The sequence below is a fragment of the Echeneis naucrates genome, chromosome 20, assembly GCF_900963305.1.
Source record: "Echeneis naucrates chromosome 20, fEcheNa1.1, whole genome shotgun sequence".
Classification (NCBI taxonomy): Eukaryota; Metazoa; Chordata; class Actinopteri; order Carangiformes; family Echeneidae; genus Echeneis; species Echeneis naucrates.
In genome coordinates, this window is record NC_042530.1 from 14896425 (window position 1) to 14915243 (window position 18819).

Genomic DNA, 18819 nt, shown 5'->3' on the forward strand with positions numbered 1-18819 from the left:
CCTTGCTCCTGTCACTTTTTCTTCTGCGTTGTACTGCCTAGGAAAGTTTCTGTGGGTCTGTTGGAGGTAAGTATAGAGGCACCATTTATTGGTCAGGTTTACTCTTGACATCTGAGACATGATCACAGGCAGCTTGACTCTGTTTCATTTCAGGCCTTTGGCTACCCTTCACTGTCATTGTGGGAGCAATGGCATCAAACTTCTAACCAGCCTATTATAATGAGTGCTACACATTTTAGACTGTTGAAATAAATGAAAACTTTAGAATTGGCTGCACTTCTAAACTGATTAGTAAAATGCTAAATAGCACAAATCTTCAACTAAAAACTTTATTAATAATATCAATCGTAACTTAACTCATAATTCACTTTTTCTAACAAAGTTGCTCGACCAGAAAAACTCAATGAAAGAAAAGGATAAACAACCTGAGCATATTAAAAAGAGTCAAACAGCATGAGTCAGAAACAACTCTTATATCAACATTGTGCAGCAAGATCTAACAGGAAATGAAGACAGACAATTTAATCTGATAAAACAATATTTAGAGGTAACTAACAATATGAACAAACCAGGGAAATTTAAAGGAAGATAATGAGTGACGGTGACAAAGATTATGAGTTCAGAGACTCATGTATCAAATGCCTGTTTACCCATAGTGACAAAACTTGACCTTCAAATGACCAACACAAATCCAGATCTCAATTCTCACTATAACAACAAATCCCAGATTAAACAACTGAAAATGATCAAAATAAAAAACTGAACATCAGTCAGAAATATAACTGATTGAATGATGGGGGACCAACAGTGGAGCAATGCTGAAGATGGTGGATGGAGGTTTGGCTGATACCAGAATAAAGTGCATTACATTAATCAACCCGAGAACAGATAAATGCCTGTAGAACTTTCTGGAAGTGAGTGAGTGATAAAAATGATGATTTAGAGAAGATCCTGAGCTGGCAGAAACAAGACAAACCACATGGATGACTTGATTAAGACTAGATGAGCACCAAACATAACCACTGGATTTCTAGTAGCTGCCTTCTAAGAGAATTAAGACATTAAGTGGTCAAGCAAAGTTACTTCAGTTTCATCAGTTGTAATTATTGCAATTACAGTTCTGTCAACTATTATTGACTTTAACGATCACACAAGTTAGATGGTAAAATTGAATACTGTTATCTTCACGCTTTTCTATGATGCTTTGCCAGAGGCATGCCCAGTGCTGATTGGAAAACCTGTACCTACGTGTGTGTGTGTGTGTGTGTGTGTGTGTGTGTGGAGTGGGATATAGGGGGTGTTAATAAAGGTTAGGGCCGGTGTATCCTTCACTGGCTACCCCATCATCATCATCATCATCATCATCATCATGTCTTGCAGCAGCTCGAATAACGCCAGGAGACGCTACTATTCTCACAGCGACCTTCTCCCCGCAGAGACCTTGCCTTGCGGTGAAGGACGCGGTGAGCTGGGGCTCAGTCCGCCTGTGTTCACCTGTAGCGCCGCAGCAGCGGCCGCCGCTCCTCTCCGCTGCCAAGCGGCGACACGATGACAACATCTTTACCGACTGCGATGAAGCTGTACGGGGACAATTGGACAGTGTGTGCGCCGATGGTGTGTCACCCACCTGACAGTCACAGACGCTGCTGCTGCTGCGGAGATGGTGACCAGTTGCTAGCTGACCGTCCCCATCCTGATGCTGCTCAGCAGCCCCCGCTGTCTGAACACACGCTGCGTTTACGACCCGTCGGTGGTAACAACTTCCTTCTGAAAATCATCCACATGCATAGGTAAAATGCCATAGATATAAGAATAAAATAAGTTTAACAAAGACAGCAATTTATAGTCGGCAACTAAGGAAAATGTAGATACACAAACATAAGAAGTTCTTGATATAATCTTAAACCAGCTATACATTTCAGATTACATTTTCTATTTCAATTCATGTTTTAGATTGATATTCAGTATCTGGAAAGTTTGGAAAAATTAATCAGAGGTACAAGTAATTACAAAAATATTATTATTTGAACTTTTAGTTTCTTTTCCCCAAAAAAGAAATTATATTTCAAATCTGAAATGATAAAACGTTCCCCTGAAATATGGCAATCAAATTGGACTTTTTTTAATGTTGATCAGACAGTGATACTGATAGTGACAAGGGAAGATATGCTGTGGTATAAACAAAATTCAAAAGTATAATTTATTCAAATATATCCAGGATTTTGACATAACACCATCCAATTTATGGTAACATAAAACAATAGTTAAGTCCTCAGTGTTTTATGTTTGTATGTGTTCATTTGTTATACTTTCACCTAATTTTTCAATCTATCTATCTATCTATCTATGTATTTATTTATTTATTTATTTATTTATTTATTTATTTTAAAGAAACAGGCTCATGATCATGTTCCACTTGCCATCACTGCATCACACCATTTCTGCAAATTTGTCTGCTGCACTAACCATGGAGCATTTCAAGGATTCAGATCTGGTGACTGATCACACTGAAATCACTGAGTTACCTAAAACCAGTTTAAGTCGATTTCATCTCTGGAGCTGGCTGTCAGGAGGTGAAAGGCCATGATGGTCAGCAACAATAATCAGACACACAAACCATGATGGATTTGTAATAGGGGGAAATGTACTCAGAAAACAGTTGTGCCTGTCAGCATGGAGACAGTAAACACACCATGTGTTTCCCTCCACCCTCAGCTGGGGGCAGTGCAGTGCTGCTGAGCCCTCCTGACAGTCTGAACTCAGGGCTGTGAACACTCCTACCCAACAGTGGTTCTCTGCTGCTGCCATGACGTTTCTGGAAGGAGTCGTGTTTTTCATTTTAACCATATGTTTCTTATTAATTATCCGAATATATGTTGTTATCAAGAGTGGATCGAAATATAAACCCGGAACAAAAGGGCCGGTTGCAGTTCTCATCGTTGCAGGATCAGGTAACGTTGTAGTAGATTAGGTCGATGTGCAACTGTTTCTGATGCTCTGAGCCGCGATAAAGCTGAGCTGCTACATCGGTCGTTTTTAGCACTTAAACTACATACTGTACTTTACAGCCCGTCAGGCATAATATCAAATTCGCACGAAGGCGGGCAAACATAAAGAACTTTGTAGTTCTGCTGTTATCCGACTTCCTTAGCGTCCATGCTAATAACACGTATCATAATGGACTGTACCAAAACTTTGCTAAAAATGGGGGTGATAGTTAAATGCTGATTGCACCAGGCAGAAGTAATTTTTGACTAAGAGTAAGCAGAGCCGCGCTAATTTGCGGATACCTGCTCATTCTAGTCTCGTAGCCTGCGAAAATAGCTTCCACGCTTCCTTCGGGAGTTTCTAGTTACTGTGGGCACCCCCCAGGTTTAGAAGAACAGTGATGTCAGATCACAAGCCTTGGATCTGTCCAGGACCTCTGGAAAGAGCAGCATGTCCAAACCACGTTATAGCAATAAGAGCCTTATCTTAAAAAATAAAGGTTCCAATACAAATCAGGAAAACAGACTCAGAATTACAGTATGCGACTCAACTATGACTGTAACTATATATGATGTCAGACGATCTGTGATGTAATACAGTCTGAGATTTCAGAGGTCTGTGATGTCAGATGATCTGTGATGTCAGAAGGTTCCAATACAAATCAGGAAAACAGACTCAGACTTAAAGTATGCGACTCAACTATGACTGTAACTATATATATGATGTCAGAAAATCTGTAATGTCAGACGATCTGTGATGTCATACAGTCTGAGATGTCAGAGGTCTGTGATGTCAGATAGTCTGTGATGTCAGAGGTCTGTGATGTCAGAGGTCTGTGATGTCAGAGGTCTGTGATGTCAGAAGGTTCTCAGTTGTAACTGTAACTGTATATAATGTCATATATGATGTGATATCAGACGAAATGTGATGTCAGAGGTCTGTGATGTGAGAAGGTCTGTAATGTCAGGCAATCTGTGATGTCAGATGATCTCTGACATCACAGACATATATAGGTAGATTCCTGGAGAAAATTTCCTCCATTATGTAAAGTTCCACGCTTGTGTGTCTTTGTGTGTTTTCCAGGTGGTCACACAACAGAGATCCTGCGGCTGATGGACAGTCTGGCTTCAGCCTACACACCTCGACACTACGTTATTGCTGATACTGACAGAATAAGCGAGGAAAAAATCTGCACCTTTGAAAACTCTAAACTCTCAAACTCTGAGTCACAGGTACACAACTGTCCTCAGGTGGAGATTTAGGTGTTATTATTGTGATCGTGTTTTTATTTTTAATTCAAAAATATTCATCATGGAGGGTGATGTGGAGTCGATACAAAGTAAAAAGTATAAAAATTAAAGCTAATCAGTAATGTAACAGTAAAATCAATTACATCAGTTACAGAGAGAAGTCGAGAGTCTAGTCTGTTATGTGCTGATGAAATTTATATTGAAAGGGCCGTATCCCAATATGGGATTTGTAAATAAATACCTCTGCAAATACCACTGCTCAGAGAGAGGACAGAGAGAGGAATGCAGTGATGAGTGTTAAAAGCATCACCAGCAATGTGTGAGGTCAAAACATCACTACAATCTGAAACTGCCAAGAAGTTACCTCTCCGAGGGTTTCTCTACAGTTTCACAGAAAGTAGGGTTTATTATGAAAGAAAATTTCTAACAATTTTAAATTTGGAACTCGGTTTTTGAATGTGGTGTATGTCAACAACAACATAATCCAGAAATTGGTGAATGAAACATGTCCTGAAGTCGTTAGTATTACTAAGTATTACTTTGAACAATTTTTAGTTAACTGATACTTTGCTCAAGTGTTTTAATTTTTATCAAACAAAAATTATGACACCAGGCTTTTTTTTAAAAAAGCACAAAAGTTTCAGTGACAGTGATATGTAATCGTTACACAAAAGTCTTCAGAAAGAAACTTACTGGGCTTCACTGAACTGTGCAAATGGGAAGTGCCTCAAATTGATTGAGAAGAGCAGTTTCGTGGTGAAGACTTTTTCAGTCTTAGGTCACGATCAGGTGAAGGTTAAGCATTCTGATGTGGTGGTTAAGATTGGAAGGGGTCTACCTGTTTGTATTCAGCAGTGAAGTGCTCATGTTGTAACTACTAGTCATGGGTTGCCGTAACAGTCACACTGCTGGTGTGATCACGCCACAGGAAGCTTCATAGTTTTTTTTATGTGTTGTTGCCTTTGTGTTATGTTACCCTTCTCAAGTTATCAATTTCTTTGAGATGTTTTTGACTAAGGATGGGTCAAACCAGTAGGTGGTGCAAGTGCACTCCTCATTTGTCATTAACTTGGACTTCATCCACAATACAATGAAACTTCAAATCCAGCCCACTAAACTAATTCCTGCTTTAAATCCCATGTTAGTATCACTGAGAGGAAACTGTAATGACATGAGATATTTTTATAGATAAGAGATAGAGATAAATTTGGCGATTACAAGAATATAGAAATGTGAAATACTGCAATCAGGTACATGTAAAAAATACATTCAGTTATATATTCTAAATAACATGTAATACTACATATAAATTAAGAGCCCTGCCAAGTGTTAAGTATCTTTGTAATGTTTTGCAAGTGTTAATTTATATATATATATATAAATCCCAATATGATATTTGTAAACGCAAGAATAGTTTGAGAATGGATAAATATCTTTATTTATAAGAAGTCAGAAAGAAAATGAAAAGCACCCATCTCAATGTCCCAAAGCCAACTGCATGGTTTACAGTTATGTAAGATAAAGACAATTCCAGTGGTGATGTCTCGAAGCATCTATGATTAACAGGTCCCCTTTCTTCATAGTTCACCATCTGCCGGATCCCACGGAGCCGGGAAGTGCATCAGTCTTGGAGTTCCTCTGTTGTCAGCACCCTGAATGCCCTGCGATTCTCCATCCCTCTGGTGTTCAAACTCAGACCTGACATGGTGGGTGAATGCAGAGATCAGCCCTTAGCTTGGCCTGTACACACACTCACAATCGGTAGTACAACAGTATAGTATAACAGTGTTATTGGCAACGCAAGGAGGGTCAAAAAAAACAATATGCTTTTGATACGGCTGTACACTTCAGCCTTTCTCTGTCCACTTAAAAACACCTATGAACAAAGCCAAATGACCATTCACCATGGACATGCATTGTTGGGTCGTTCGCTGTTGTTGATTTGTCATAAAAAATACAAGAGACAGTTGCAGTATTAAAATGCAACACTACACTGCTAATAAAGACGACAAGGTCAGTAACACTTGTAGTTCATTACTCATGTTGTTTCCACTACTGAGAGTTGAGGCTGAGGAGACCAAAACAGGATCAATGCGGGTGTCGAGTTCATGGTCTCCCTGTCTACACCGCAATGCAACCCTGGAGTTTTCAAACTGGAATGGGACCAGCAGCATTTCAAAACTGCAAAATTTTCAGGGGTGAAAAACTCTGCAGTAGTGTGAATGGCAGATAAAACTTTGCAAAAGTATTTTACTGGCACTAAAGGCGTTGTGGTGCTACAAAGATGCTCTGAGCAAAACCATATTCTCCAGATGTGAGTAGGGCAACATAAATCCTGATTCTTGTGCAGCCTTTCTTAGTTACCTTCATTATGGAAGCTGTATAATCCAGTGTTTTTGAAGCTGAATCTTACTAGAGGCTAAAAGTCAGGACATCCCTGCTTCTGATGCTCAATATATTCTGTTTTTCTTGTCTGATGTCCCTACCTTTGCAGAAACTCCATTTAACTCCCTCCCTCACTTGGAGCATTATATCCCAGGAACGTATTTAAGAGAGTCTAATTCTGAACCAAAAAATTAGATCAGTGCAGAATGGCATTTGTTATTTTACTCAGAACAACCAAGTACTAGGAGTCCTGTTAAGGAAGTACTTCAAGCACTAGACAGATAAGAAAATGCACCAAATAACTATGAAGGTACCCAAATAGGAGAAGAAGTGAAACAGTAGCAGTCTGATACAAATTGCTCATTCACTCTGGATATTCACATGCAACAATGTCTATTACAGTTTTTGTGTCTGAGGATTCATTTGTGTTAAAGTGGGAACTGGGTGGATACACGTCATCCTCTCTCAGTGTGATTTATACCTTCAGTTTTTGAAGTCACTTTGTCTTGTTATTTTCTGGCTTTATTGGAGAATTAACTTTTTTGCCCACCAACCTACTTTCAATAATCATCAGTGTCAAAATGAAATAATTTTTTCGGACCTTTAGCCACTTTAATAAAATCTCCTAAGGTTCAAGGGTATTCTTTGACTTCCATGAAGAAGCGATATGTTGCAAAGTGATCAATAAATATGAATAATGAATACAGCGACCATAAACAAGCATGCGTTCAAATAATTAGCACAAATACAATATGCGAAATAGAGCAAAGGACAAAGTGGCATCAGCAAAAAGGATCTTCTAGCCTCTACTTTTGCACCAATTATGTTGTCAGCCAACTTGTTGTCTCTGAACAGAAGTTGACTACTGTACAGTCAAGACTGACTGGGCCTTCTGTACAACTCTGGCTCTGAACTAAATAGATACTTCTCAATCTCACTCATACCCACTAGATGAATAAACACATTAAAACAGACTCAATAAATAATGAAACGTTTAAAACATCTAATTTATTTAAGGGTTGAGCCAATGTGCTGTGGTCGCAAACTGTGGTCAGCTGCTTCCTGTGGTAAATTGAATTTCATGGGCATATTTTTGAAAGTCTCACACTTGTGTATCTGTGTATGAGATCCCACTGTTATATATCCTAGAATGCCTCACTGCCCTGTTGAATGAATGCAGTGTTAGTGGAATGTGAAGTTTTTTTTAAATATTTGCAGTTTGTCTTGTTGTGCTGACACTGTGTTGTCCCTCTGTAAAATCCATACATCATCCTTAATTGAAACAAGTAGAGTAGATGCACCAACACTCTTCACTTCATCTTCACGGAGTCCGAACTGATACAGTAGATAAGTTTGAGACTGAACCATCATTTGTTTGAATAGAGCTTCACATACAAAGACTGTGGCTGAAACCAGATACCAGCTGTCAGATATAGTCGAGACAGAAACTTTCACATTCGCTACAGGTGTTTATTTTGGGCAGCTGTGCAAACTGACTCTCGATCCATTGGGACACACACTTCAGAGATGTTCATCAACCCAGCATACACGTTAAAAACCGTAGGTCTCTTTATAAATGACAGGCTCTCCAATAATAATTCAATGTTTTCCCCTTAAGGAAAATAAGACCTGTACAGACATAGCCATTTAAGGAAATGTGTACATTAATGTGAAAAATATTTTCACACAGCCCACAGGTCTGAAACTTTCACTCTATGTCACCCCCTGTTGTTCACAAGTTGGTCCATTATCCAGCCTCAGGACTTGGCCAGTAAATGTTTTCTAGATTAAACTCCTATTATACAAGTGGAGCACAGCTCAGCCCTTTATGGTTAGTCCTCTTAAAATTCTGCTATCCTGAGCGCACAGGGCTTTTACAGCACGTTTTCCAACTGAGACAGTAAAACGCTTCTTGACGATTTGACACTCAGCTTGAAATACGCTAATACCTCTTCTTCTTCTGACAGGTTAACTGAGGTGTAGCAGGTGATATATGTTCAGATAAAGGGCCATGAATCACTGGAAGTGTTACATTTCAAAGAAGGCTCTCAGCGTGGCGCAAACCAGAACATCAGGGTTCAAAATTTGAGGCGAGTTCACCAAAGGTTATGTCCACATTGTTAAGTCTTCATTTTTAAACTCATATGTTTTGCTACATTTTTGCCTCCGGTCTACACTATTGTGGAGTTTTTGAGACTTTTGGAAACAGTGTTGCCTCTATTTTAATGTGTTTTCATATGTGTTAATTTGGGCATAGATTGTTTCTCTTATGGAGCTTAACTGATCATCTGGACAGAGTTGAGCTTCATTTTGAAAAGCTATTTTAAAGTGAAAACTGTGGACGTGGTCTTAGATATCATCGAACCTTGCAGAGTCAGTTCCATAGTGCATGAGTGAATAATGGGTCAGCCAGTGTGATAACACCAGTCAGGATTTCTGTGTCACTGACCTGTGTTGTCAGACTCCACATGGTCTCTGTGAGCCACTTCCTGTTGTGCCTGGGGAGCCTGGAGTGAAGGCACAGGCTGGATAAAGAGGTCTGCATCAGCGGGGAATATTCTAGGTACTTTTTATAATGCACAATTGATATTCATCAAGACTCCTATGTATTTATTGAGCAGTCTAATAAAACATACATGTTAAAATATAGTTACAATAAATAAATGGCACAGTAATGTTATCCTACAGTAATGCCAATTACATCTAGAATTATCAATGTGATATCTGGCATTATATAAACTTAATCAGACAGCTAACAGATACATACACTGTAATACTGTCACATCACCTTAGTCATCATTATACATGACAAGGATTGGATCGCTGTATGTGGGTTTAAATTGGCTTAGGCTTGGAAACCTGCAGAAATGTTTGTGTGTAACTTGAGGTTCTGATTTTACTTCCAAATCCCACAAGGAATAGTTAAACAATGGTTGCCACTCATAAATGATAAATATATAAATTGTGTGCCCAGATTATAAGATGTCCATCTCTTAGATTTTATTTGCACTCACAGCAAATCCACCAGACACACTGAGGCTGGTTTTCAAATGAACTGCTTCTTCATCAGAAAGTAAAGCGTTCAGTTAATAGAGCTGACAGTGATGTCAATGCACAGTTTGTGTGGAGCCTAAATAATACGTGAAAGGGGAAAAGACAGAAGAGCTCTGTGGTGTACAACCCTCACTTTTTGTGAGTGAGGCATCTGTCCAGCAGAACCCTCTAGTTATTGGTGGCTGGTTGAAAACAAAGCCAGGGACTTACCACCAGGGCAGTCATGCCAGGAATGTCCCAGCCAGGCTTAGAGCCACGGCTCGGCTGAGGAGCAACAGGGGATTTCAGAGAACCAGACCTAGATGGGGTCACCAGAGTTTCACACAAGAGGACACAAAACTGTGATAAATGCTGAATTGCTGTATCTCATCACAAATGAATTTGCCAGCTGTTGAGTGTCGGTGCGTGGAGTTAGACCGTTCAGAGCTACGGATGTTGCCTTGCTGGTTGGATATAAATGCAACAACAACAATAGCTCCTTTTCCAAATGCAATTATCGTGTTGTGAAATTGAGCCAGAAATCTAACGCTGTGCTAACTGGTTTTCTCATTTTATAGGGTAATAAATCAGGTTACTGTACTGAGGCTGATGTTTACCAGATGAAATGACTGTAAATCCAATGCCTGGAAATATCTGTTGCATTTCGAGAATTCAGCTTACTGCAGCCACGTTGGGATTTTTCAGCATGAGCCTTATTTTTTCCACATTATTGGTTGTAAATGATTCGTACTGTAGGTAGAATACTCTTCGTAAATTTGATCTTCTTTCCAATAAGAACAGTATACCTGGAACTAATCAACAGATGCAATATAATCTAATGGTCCATTTGTCAGCATCCAAATACGTCCACCGAGAGCTAGATTTCATCACTGATATGTATAAATTGTAATTATATACATGTGTTAGACCATGTTACAAGTAGAATTCCCACAAAGGAAGACCTTTTGTTGAAGAGCAAGATTCTTGTTTGACCAAAAATCTATGAAAAGTCCCCAGACTCCTGTGACAGACAAACTTTTTTTTCTTATTCTTTCAGTGTTTTTAATTGCCGCATTAGGTACAATTAGATTAATTGTGATACTGTGTGCTACCCTGACTGAGGTAAATAATTTAAGTTCTTACTCCACTTTCCAAAACACTTCCAAAGAGCCAAATGGTGGCAGTAAGGGGCAAGGAATTACAGAGTGACCACTCAGTGAAACATTTCCTTCAACAGATAAAAGCACAATTAAATTATCCTGTTTTCATAGCCATAGTCATAGCCATGCTATGCTCCACAGCTATGTTAACAGATAGTGAAGCATTAAACAAATTTAAAATGAGGTTAACATTAACCAGAGCCATGAGGGCAATCAATTACTTATACATAGAAAAGAAAAGACAGGAGTGAGTCAAACTAGAGCTCTTCTAGGATTCTTCTCTCAGTCAAGACAGACCAATATTGACTCCATGGTCAGATAAGGGAAAGAAAAAAAAATTCAGTCTTGGACGTGTACAATGGCACTGCAGTAATGCATTAGGGTCCGGCAGAGTCTCCAAATCCTGATATGAAACTTTTTCAAATGTTTCCATCGTCCACTGGTTGACCAGGATTCAAGCCAATAGTCCTCATGGTCAATTCTCCCATCCACTGGTCTCATCTTTCTCAGTCAGAGCCAAGAAAAGGGGGTCTCCTCAGTGAAGACTGCTTTATCTGAACACTGTGGCTTTCACCTCACGGTTGTACACTACACTGTCTCAGCTCACTTGTAGGTGGTGCCAATTTATCTATGAACATGGAGGACCAATACTTTAACAGGCAGGACTTACAAACACCAGAGAAACTCAGATTTCAAGATAAACATTAGGGTGATAACTTCCTCTTGTGTTTAAGACACCACTATGCCACTATGTCTTACAAAGAAAATAGCTGCATGCTGCTAAATCATTGTTTAAGATTAATTCAGTATTATGATTGTCAGCTTTAGTCAATGTGTTGTAAATAACTTAGTGGGTCCATAATTAATATCTCCACAGACTGCTCATGTCCCAGAAAACAAATTGGAGTCTTGTTTTGAAGAGAGGCTATGTCAGGAGACTAATACTGGAAACCAGACTGGTCTTTTGATGACTAGTAGTCAGTAACCACCTTTTGGTTCCATATTCCCACCAACTGGACAGGGGTGTGGATTAGGAAATGCACATACAAGTAACACCACCGTGTAAGACCACCCTGAAGGTGAGCTGTAAAATGGATGGAACCACACTACCGGAGAAGGGCAGGCCGTAGTCTGACTGCTCTCTGTCGGTGAACCGTAGTGCTGAGTGGATGCAGACTTAGAGAGTTTCTCTGGTTTCCAGAGCAGAGAAGACAGAGTGTCACAGAGTTGCTGTGTCTGTACTGTGAAGTTGTATGATGATTTCTCCAGACTCAAGAGCAGTTCTCTCTGGTTTCCTGTAAACCCAACTCCTTTAGCCCAGAGGCCACTTATTCATCACAGTCCCCTCCCCCTCTGTCTGAGTCTTCCTCAGCTGCTTTCACTGACACACATACACTAATTCTTCCACAGACTGCTGCCATTGTAAACCGCATGTTTCTTCAATGATTATTGATGGCCTGTGCAGTTTAGCAAGATTAAGCTTGGCGCATATAACTTATTCCTTATGCTATACAGGCTTTGAACAAGAAATTACATGTTGGCAGGGGTAAATAGTAGTATATTGTAGGTATTTTGCATTTTCGACAATTTGTTATCTGCTAATTTGTTCCATGGCACTGCAGTTTTTTTTATTGTACAGTATGTTGCTGTATTGTATTGTTATTATGGTATTTGGTGCCATATGTAATATTTTGTTGTTCTTTGGGAAGAGGAACCAATGACACATTTCCACCAAGGTGGACAGTTTCCAAACCCAGAGATCTCTCTGCAGCTAACTGGTATCATCACATATACTGTCCTTTAACTCCAGCCTGACTGTCTAAAATAAGTCAATTTACCTTTGAGCCAACATTACAGGCTGTGGACATCATGTGGAATCAGTTTAACGAAACAGAGATAAGATTTCTTTCTCTATTGTTCCAATTCAATGGGCATTCAGTGGTGAATATCCACAATCTAAACTTATATGAGATGAACAGTTAGAAGATAAGTTTATTTGTAAATTGAGTTGTCATTTACTGAGATCCTAATATACTTTTCTTAAAGTATAATGGAATTTGTCTGTATGTGATAAAATGAAACCTATTTCAGCACCCTCAGATACAGCAATGATTAGTTATTCATGTTTTATAAAAAAGACACGTCTCATGGTTTAAAAACTCTAAACTAGGGAGACTTTACATTTGTTTATACAGCTGCTTTTATCAAAGCGACCTGTACCAGGGAACACTGGATGCAATGATTGTGCACCGAAGCTGCTGCTTCTCTTCATTATACAGGCATTTCTGATTTATTGACAGAACATGTCTGAAAAATTCCATATGTAGCCGTTAAAATGGTTCAAATATGATTTATTTATATGTTAATAATTAAAATATTCTTTATATCTGTGTCATATTCAGATTCAGTCTAGACACAGAAAACTATAGTTGGAAATATCAGTTTTGCAGTATTTTTGCTGAGAGACGCTCACTGCACATTAAAAATAGCTAAGACACCAAACGCATAGATCCTGCAATCCAGCAAGGTGGTGCGTCAGTGTGCTCAGGCCAATTGATACATGTGTGCAGAAATTAAAACCAAAATGTTCTGCAGCCCCCATCCACACAGACAGTAAAATGTTCACTGCGGTCAAAGACCTTAGTCAGGTTCTAAGTAAACTGCTATTCAAGTGCAAGGAAATCAAACAAAGTAGTGCAGCGAAAGCACACAGTAAGTGCTAGTTGTGTTAGTCAGGGTGTTGGAGGTGTTAGTAGAGGAGGTTCTCCCTGAAGACAGAAGTCTTGAAAAGATTCTTCAAGAGAACAGTCTGACCTCTGATTAACATGTGTGCAGAGATCACAACATTAGTCGAGTTCAGAATTGTCATCCACCAGTTTCTGTATTTAGACATGGAACAGTTCTGTCACATCACAGTGCCTCAGTCCAGGATGCTGCTCTCTGTGTAGTTTGTGTATGTTTCACTTCCTGGAAATGCACTCATCCCCTCTTTCTCTCTCTCTGTTTGTGTGTGTGTTGTTTCAGGTGCTGTGTAATGGCCCAGGGACGTGTGTTCCCCTTTGTCTGGCAGGACTCCTGCTTGGAATTCTGGGAATGAAGAAAGTCCTGATAGTTTATGTTGAAAGTATTTGCAGGGTGCATTCGCTGTCACTGACAGGGAAGATCTTGTATCCGATCTCAGACTATTTCTTTGTGCAGTGGTCCCAATTGAGGGACAAATACCCCAAATCCATTTTTCTTGGGAGAATAGTCTGAAAACATCTGTTACATATGGACACAAATACATGCTTAAATATGTTGTAATGTTTGTTCCAATGAACGTGAATAAATACTTCTATATTTTTTTATTGTGGTAATATGATGATTGTTGCCCAGGGAAATCTAAGCTTTTTTTATTAAAAAAACAAAAAACTCCGTAATGTTTCCAGCCTGCTTGCCCACTCTGCTTTCTCACCCCAGGGTGAAGGGTTGTGGCTTCCAGCAGGGGTACCAGTACAAGACCACTTATCCGTTTCCAGGTCGCGGGTTCTGCTGGAGCCAATCCCAACTCACTTTTGGCAAAGGCGGGGTACACCCTGGACAGGTCCCCAGTTCATACATAGATGAGCAACCACTCGCACTCACACTCAAACTTATAGGCAATTTAGAGTCACCAGTCAACCCAAGCATGCTTGTTTTTGGATGGTGAGAGGAAACTGGAGTACCCGGAGGAAACCCACTAAAGCACGGGGAGAACATACAAACTCAGACCCAGGAACCAAACCTACGACCTTCTTATTGTGGGGCAACAGTGCTAACCACAATGGTGCTGTGCCGCCCCTGTGGCTGAATCTTTTCTTTACAATTGCCACATACTAACCAGGTCAGCCCATGTGCTGGGTGATGGCCGAAGAACAATTTTCTCAGTTATTCTTTTTTAATTTTTTGTACATGTTCTGAAAAAATGTATCCTCTTTCCAGGACACAAGCATTTCTGCTTTTTGGAAAAATGCCCTTGTTCTTTCATATTTTGCAATACATTTTGTTGGTTCATTCTGTTGTTCCTGGTTATAGCAGGTACACTAATTACAATTGGCCAGTGGCTTATCAATCTTTTTAATTAATTAGTAGCAGAAGTGTGAAGATCAAGACCACCACGAATTCCAGAAGAGAGGAATTGGGTGATGTGGTGTGATGTTTGGTTACACAATATCAAATATCAAAAACCATCCAAGTGCCTTTAGTGCCAGCTGATCCTTGGTGAGGTTGTGTGTTATCATTGATGTGTAGCATTACTTGTGATTATTGTTCTAATGTCTCTTCCAATTTTACCCTCTGCCCTCTTGTGCACCCTTCTGTGCAAGAGTGACCATTCTGCCAGGCCTGCAGTAACATCACATTTCATCACTCTGGGGTGGCATCCATCCTCGTGTACCAGATGGAACGGGGCTTCCTCTAATTTGACTCTCCAGGCTTCACCTTTATCACATTGTGTGTTTGTAGTGATGATCATCTGGTGACCACTAACATGCAATGTGGTGAGTAGTGTGGTTGATATCCATCTGCATTTTCCACCTAGGATCCTATCTGATAGAGTGACCTCTTTCCAGAGACAATTACTCTTGTGTGAAGTATTTTAATATTTTCCATAAGAGGCACTTTTACAGGAATGGAGCTACAGCAGTCCTCCATTCTTTCTGCTCATTCATGTGGCCCCTTCATTGACAGTGTAGTGAATGTTGCCCTAGTGGCGACCTCCTCTTTGTTAGTGGCCTCATTAAGAGCATTCTGTGAGGGATAGCGTTTTCCCTCCAGTCAGACAGTGTAATGAGGTTCTGCTTCATTCTCCGCAGCACAATGTGGAAGCATATCAAGGGTTTGCCCTCTCCCACAGAAGGCCAGGCCGTCAAAGACAAGGCTGTGCCCGAAAACTCACCGGTCAACAAATTGAAGACCTATAGACAGGTGACAAGTGAGCTAAAGAAACAGTATACCCCATCTTCATTGGGCAAGGTGCCAAGTAATGACCATAAAAAAATCTTGAATCATGCATTATTAAAACACGATTGAGCATTAATGCATTGTCTTTTGACTGTTAAAGAACATAACTTTACAAATCTCCAAATAGAGCAGGTCCTAGGCCCACTTAGCATAAAGTTATTCACTTGACAATTCCAAATGAGAGTAAACACTTGGCAACAGTGGCAAGGAAAACTTTATTTTAAGAAACCTTAAGCAGATGCAAAACCAGCCCAAGGGTGTCAGGCACTTCTTTAAACAGTTGGGTTAAAACTAGCTGACTCAAAAAACAACAACGACAAAACTTAAACTATAGAAACCCTTCAAACTGCCATACACTCATATGCAATGTACAATGAATTTATTGCAACTTTGTAAAAGCAGCTGGTCTAAGAAAATCATTGATCTAACTGATTAAAGATCTAATTGACTAATATGGATAAATAAGTGGGTTCGATTCCCGGCCCGGACCTTTCTGTGTGGAGTTTGCATGTTCTCGCCGTGCCTGCATGGCTTTCCTCTGGGTACTCCAGTTTTCTCCCACCGTCCAAAGACATCATGTTTGGGTTGACTGGCAACTCTAAATTGTCTGCAGGTCTGAGTGTGAGTGGTTGTTGGCCTCTGTCTGTCTCTGTGTGTTGGCCCTGCCGTGGACTGGAGACCTGTCCAAGGTCTTCCCTGCCCTTGCCTAGTGTGAGCTGGGATTGGCTCCAGCACTCCCCAACCGAAAAACGGATAAGCGTTTCAAGATTATTGAATGATTGAGAGATTAGTGGGTTTTGCTCTCTATATGAGTCAGAGCATAAACTGGAATTCGACTGGTCAGAATAATTTGTTTTATATATTGTAAATCTAGGTTTACAGAGAAGTGAACTGAGCTCTGAAAAGATTTTCAATAATCCTTCCTAGTATAATAGAGTTAGAAAAGAAACCAAATTTAATCCAAGTATAATGTTAATCTATGGTTGTGGGGTAAATAGCAAAGAAAGTTACACCAACTGCTCAGAAAGACCTCTCTCCATGAACCTGTTTCAGACCTACTGTTGTCTCTGAACACAGTCCAAGTAAAGCAAAGTAAAATCAGAATCGGCTAAAAACAGGATGAAAGGTTAGTGTAAACACCTTTCATTTGTTAGGTCCTTCACTGTCAAGATTCAGGGCAAAGTTCTCATATCATATACTAACTTTTTTATCTATTCGAGAGAACACATAACATAACATGGACCATGTTAGTGGAAGCTGAGTTTAAATTAGTCTTCTTGCATAAACTCACCGTAGTCACACCAATCCTTTGCAACCAGCCTCTTGTATGAAGTGAAAAGACCCTCTGTTCAGATTAGTTGGGCAAACTCTTCTTAAACTTGACCATTATGTTGACTTCATAATGATTTTAGGTTAAATTCTATGTGAATAGGAAATGCTGATGTTGTTGATTGAAAATCAGGACTGTGTTACCACAATTCGTCTTTGCATATTCGTCTTGTCACATTCAAAATCTGCTATTTTATAGGGGAAAAAAAGTGTGTGTGGGGGGGGTTATTTTGTCAGTTGCATTGTCAGAGCTCTGTTTTTCTTTCTTTGTGCTGTGTTTCCTGTTCCTGGATGGAACACTGGACAGGAAGAGCTCTGAAAAAATCTGTTCAACTAAACCAAGGAGGAGGTGGAGGAGGAAACACACAGAGCAAAGGTCTCAGCTTCAGGCTGACATCTGGGGCTATTTATAGACACACTGGGTCTCCAAGTGTCCACACAGAAGAGACACAAAGCTGCTGCTGCTTATAATGTGATGAGGGTGGAGGGTTTGTCACTTCACTGTGTTCACACTGAGCCACTCACACCAAGTTATCTCCCAGAGAAACTGCTCCTCAGTTTAGCATAAAGTAAATCACTGCATTGGTCTGGATCTTGAACCTCAACTCCAAGGCAGAGCAACATGTTGATGTCACATAAAAAAGGTATTGAAAGTAACTCCAAGGAGGGAGATGTGTGATGTGGTTTCCACTGACGGAAAGGAGTCTCCTCAGAGGCTCATACTGTGCATCACAGCAAGCTAAACACAGCTGCAGCTAATAGAAGTATAATGGATAATGGATACACCAACCTATATAAATTAAATTCTTTCCAGAAAATGTGTTCCAGCATTGGATTTTTAGACATTGGGCATCTTGCACAGACAATAAACACAGCAAGTTCTGCGGGCGCATATGGGAACCCACCAGAGAGCTGTAAATTACTGAGTGTCTTATGCTGGGAGTAGTGAATGAGAGCAAATGTGGCAGATGTATGATATTGCTACTACTTACATGTGAGCAATTGGTACCATAGAGTACAGCGTTTTAAAGTGTCATACAACAAATTGTTCTTTGTTTTTTCTTCTTGTCTGTTTGTTTTGGGGTTTTTTTTAATCATATTTTTCTGTGATGGTCTGTGACCTGTCCAGGGTGACCCCGTCCTCACCCAATGTGAACTTGAACTGGCTCCAGCATCCCACCATGACCCGGAAACGGATAAGTGGTAGAAGATGAATGAATGAATGAATTCTTAGTGTAACTTCAGTTCCTTGGGCTGCCTTCTACTGGAGTTTCATTGTGTTGTAAAACCAGAAGTCTCCTCAGATCTTCAGACACATTCATGATTTATTGAGTTTATTGAGTTTCCTCAGTATAGAACATGTGTCAGCTTAATTAATTTTAGCAGCCTCCCCAGTCTCCAGACCCCAGTCCAGTAGGCCACCTTTAGTATGTGGTGGAACAGGAAAGCATCACTTTTAATGTGTGGGAGACAATTTGCAGAAATGATGCGATGTAGTCTAGTTGAGCCCATGACATAGAGAACTGAGGCTGCTTGAAAGCAAAAAGATTGTGCTTCTTAATAAAAACCTCAGTGAGATGATTTTCATCATGGAGTGCTTTGTCTGCAAGGTTAGAAAATTATCATGACTGATGAAGCTTTCATAAAAATATTCAAGCTTGTCATTTTCCATCATTAATGAGTCATTGCTTTGC

The 18819-nt window shown here is 39.9% G+C and overlaps 1 protein-coding gene across 2 annotated transcripts; it reads left to right on the forward strand.

Annotated features, from left to right (window-relative positions):
• Positions 1-2780: 2780 nt before the first annotated feature.
• Positions 2781-14182, forward strand: alg14 (ALG14 UDP-N-acetylglucosaminyltransferase subunit). Of its 2 annotated transcripts, none has more exons than XM_029529407.1 (4): positions 2781-2951; positions 4072-4238; positions 5822-5944; positions 13841-14182. In XM_029529407.1, the coding sequence occupies exons 1-4, from the start codon at positions 2807-2809 to the stop codon at positions 14069-14071; spliced, it is 666 nt and encodes a 221-aa protein (XP_029385267.1). In that variant the 5' UTR covers positions 2781-2806; the 3' UTR covers positions 14072-14182. The 2 variants fall into 2 exon arrangements, with proteins under 2 accessions (XP_029385267.1, XP_029385266.1); XM_029529406.1 differs by having other exon boundaries at positions 4072-4220.
• The last annotated feature ends 4637 nt before the right edge of the window (positions 14183-18819 follow it).

Bases quoted from the DNA above. Each gene is read 5' to 3' on its own strand.
- alg14 (XM_029529407.1), top strand. From the start codon at position 2,807: ATGACGTTTCTGGAAGGAGTCGTGTTTTTCATTTTAACCATATGTTTC. The intron at 2,952-4,071 runs GTAACGTTGTAG...TGTGTTTTCCAG, and splicing joins TCTCATCGTTGCAGGATCAG to GTGGTCACACAACAGAGATC. The intron at 5,945-13,840 runs GTGGGTGAATGC...GTGTTGTTTCAG, and splicing joins TCAAACTCAGACCTGACATG to GTGCTGTGTAATGGCCCAGG.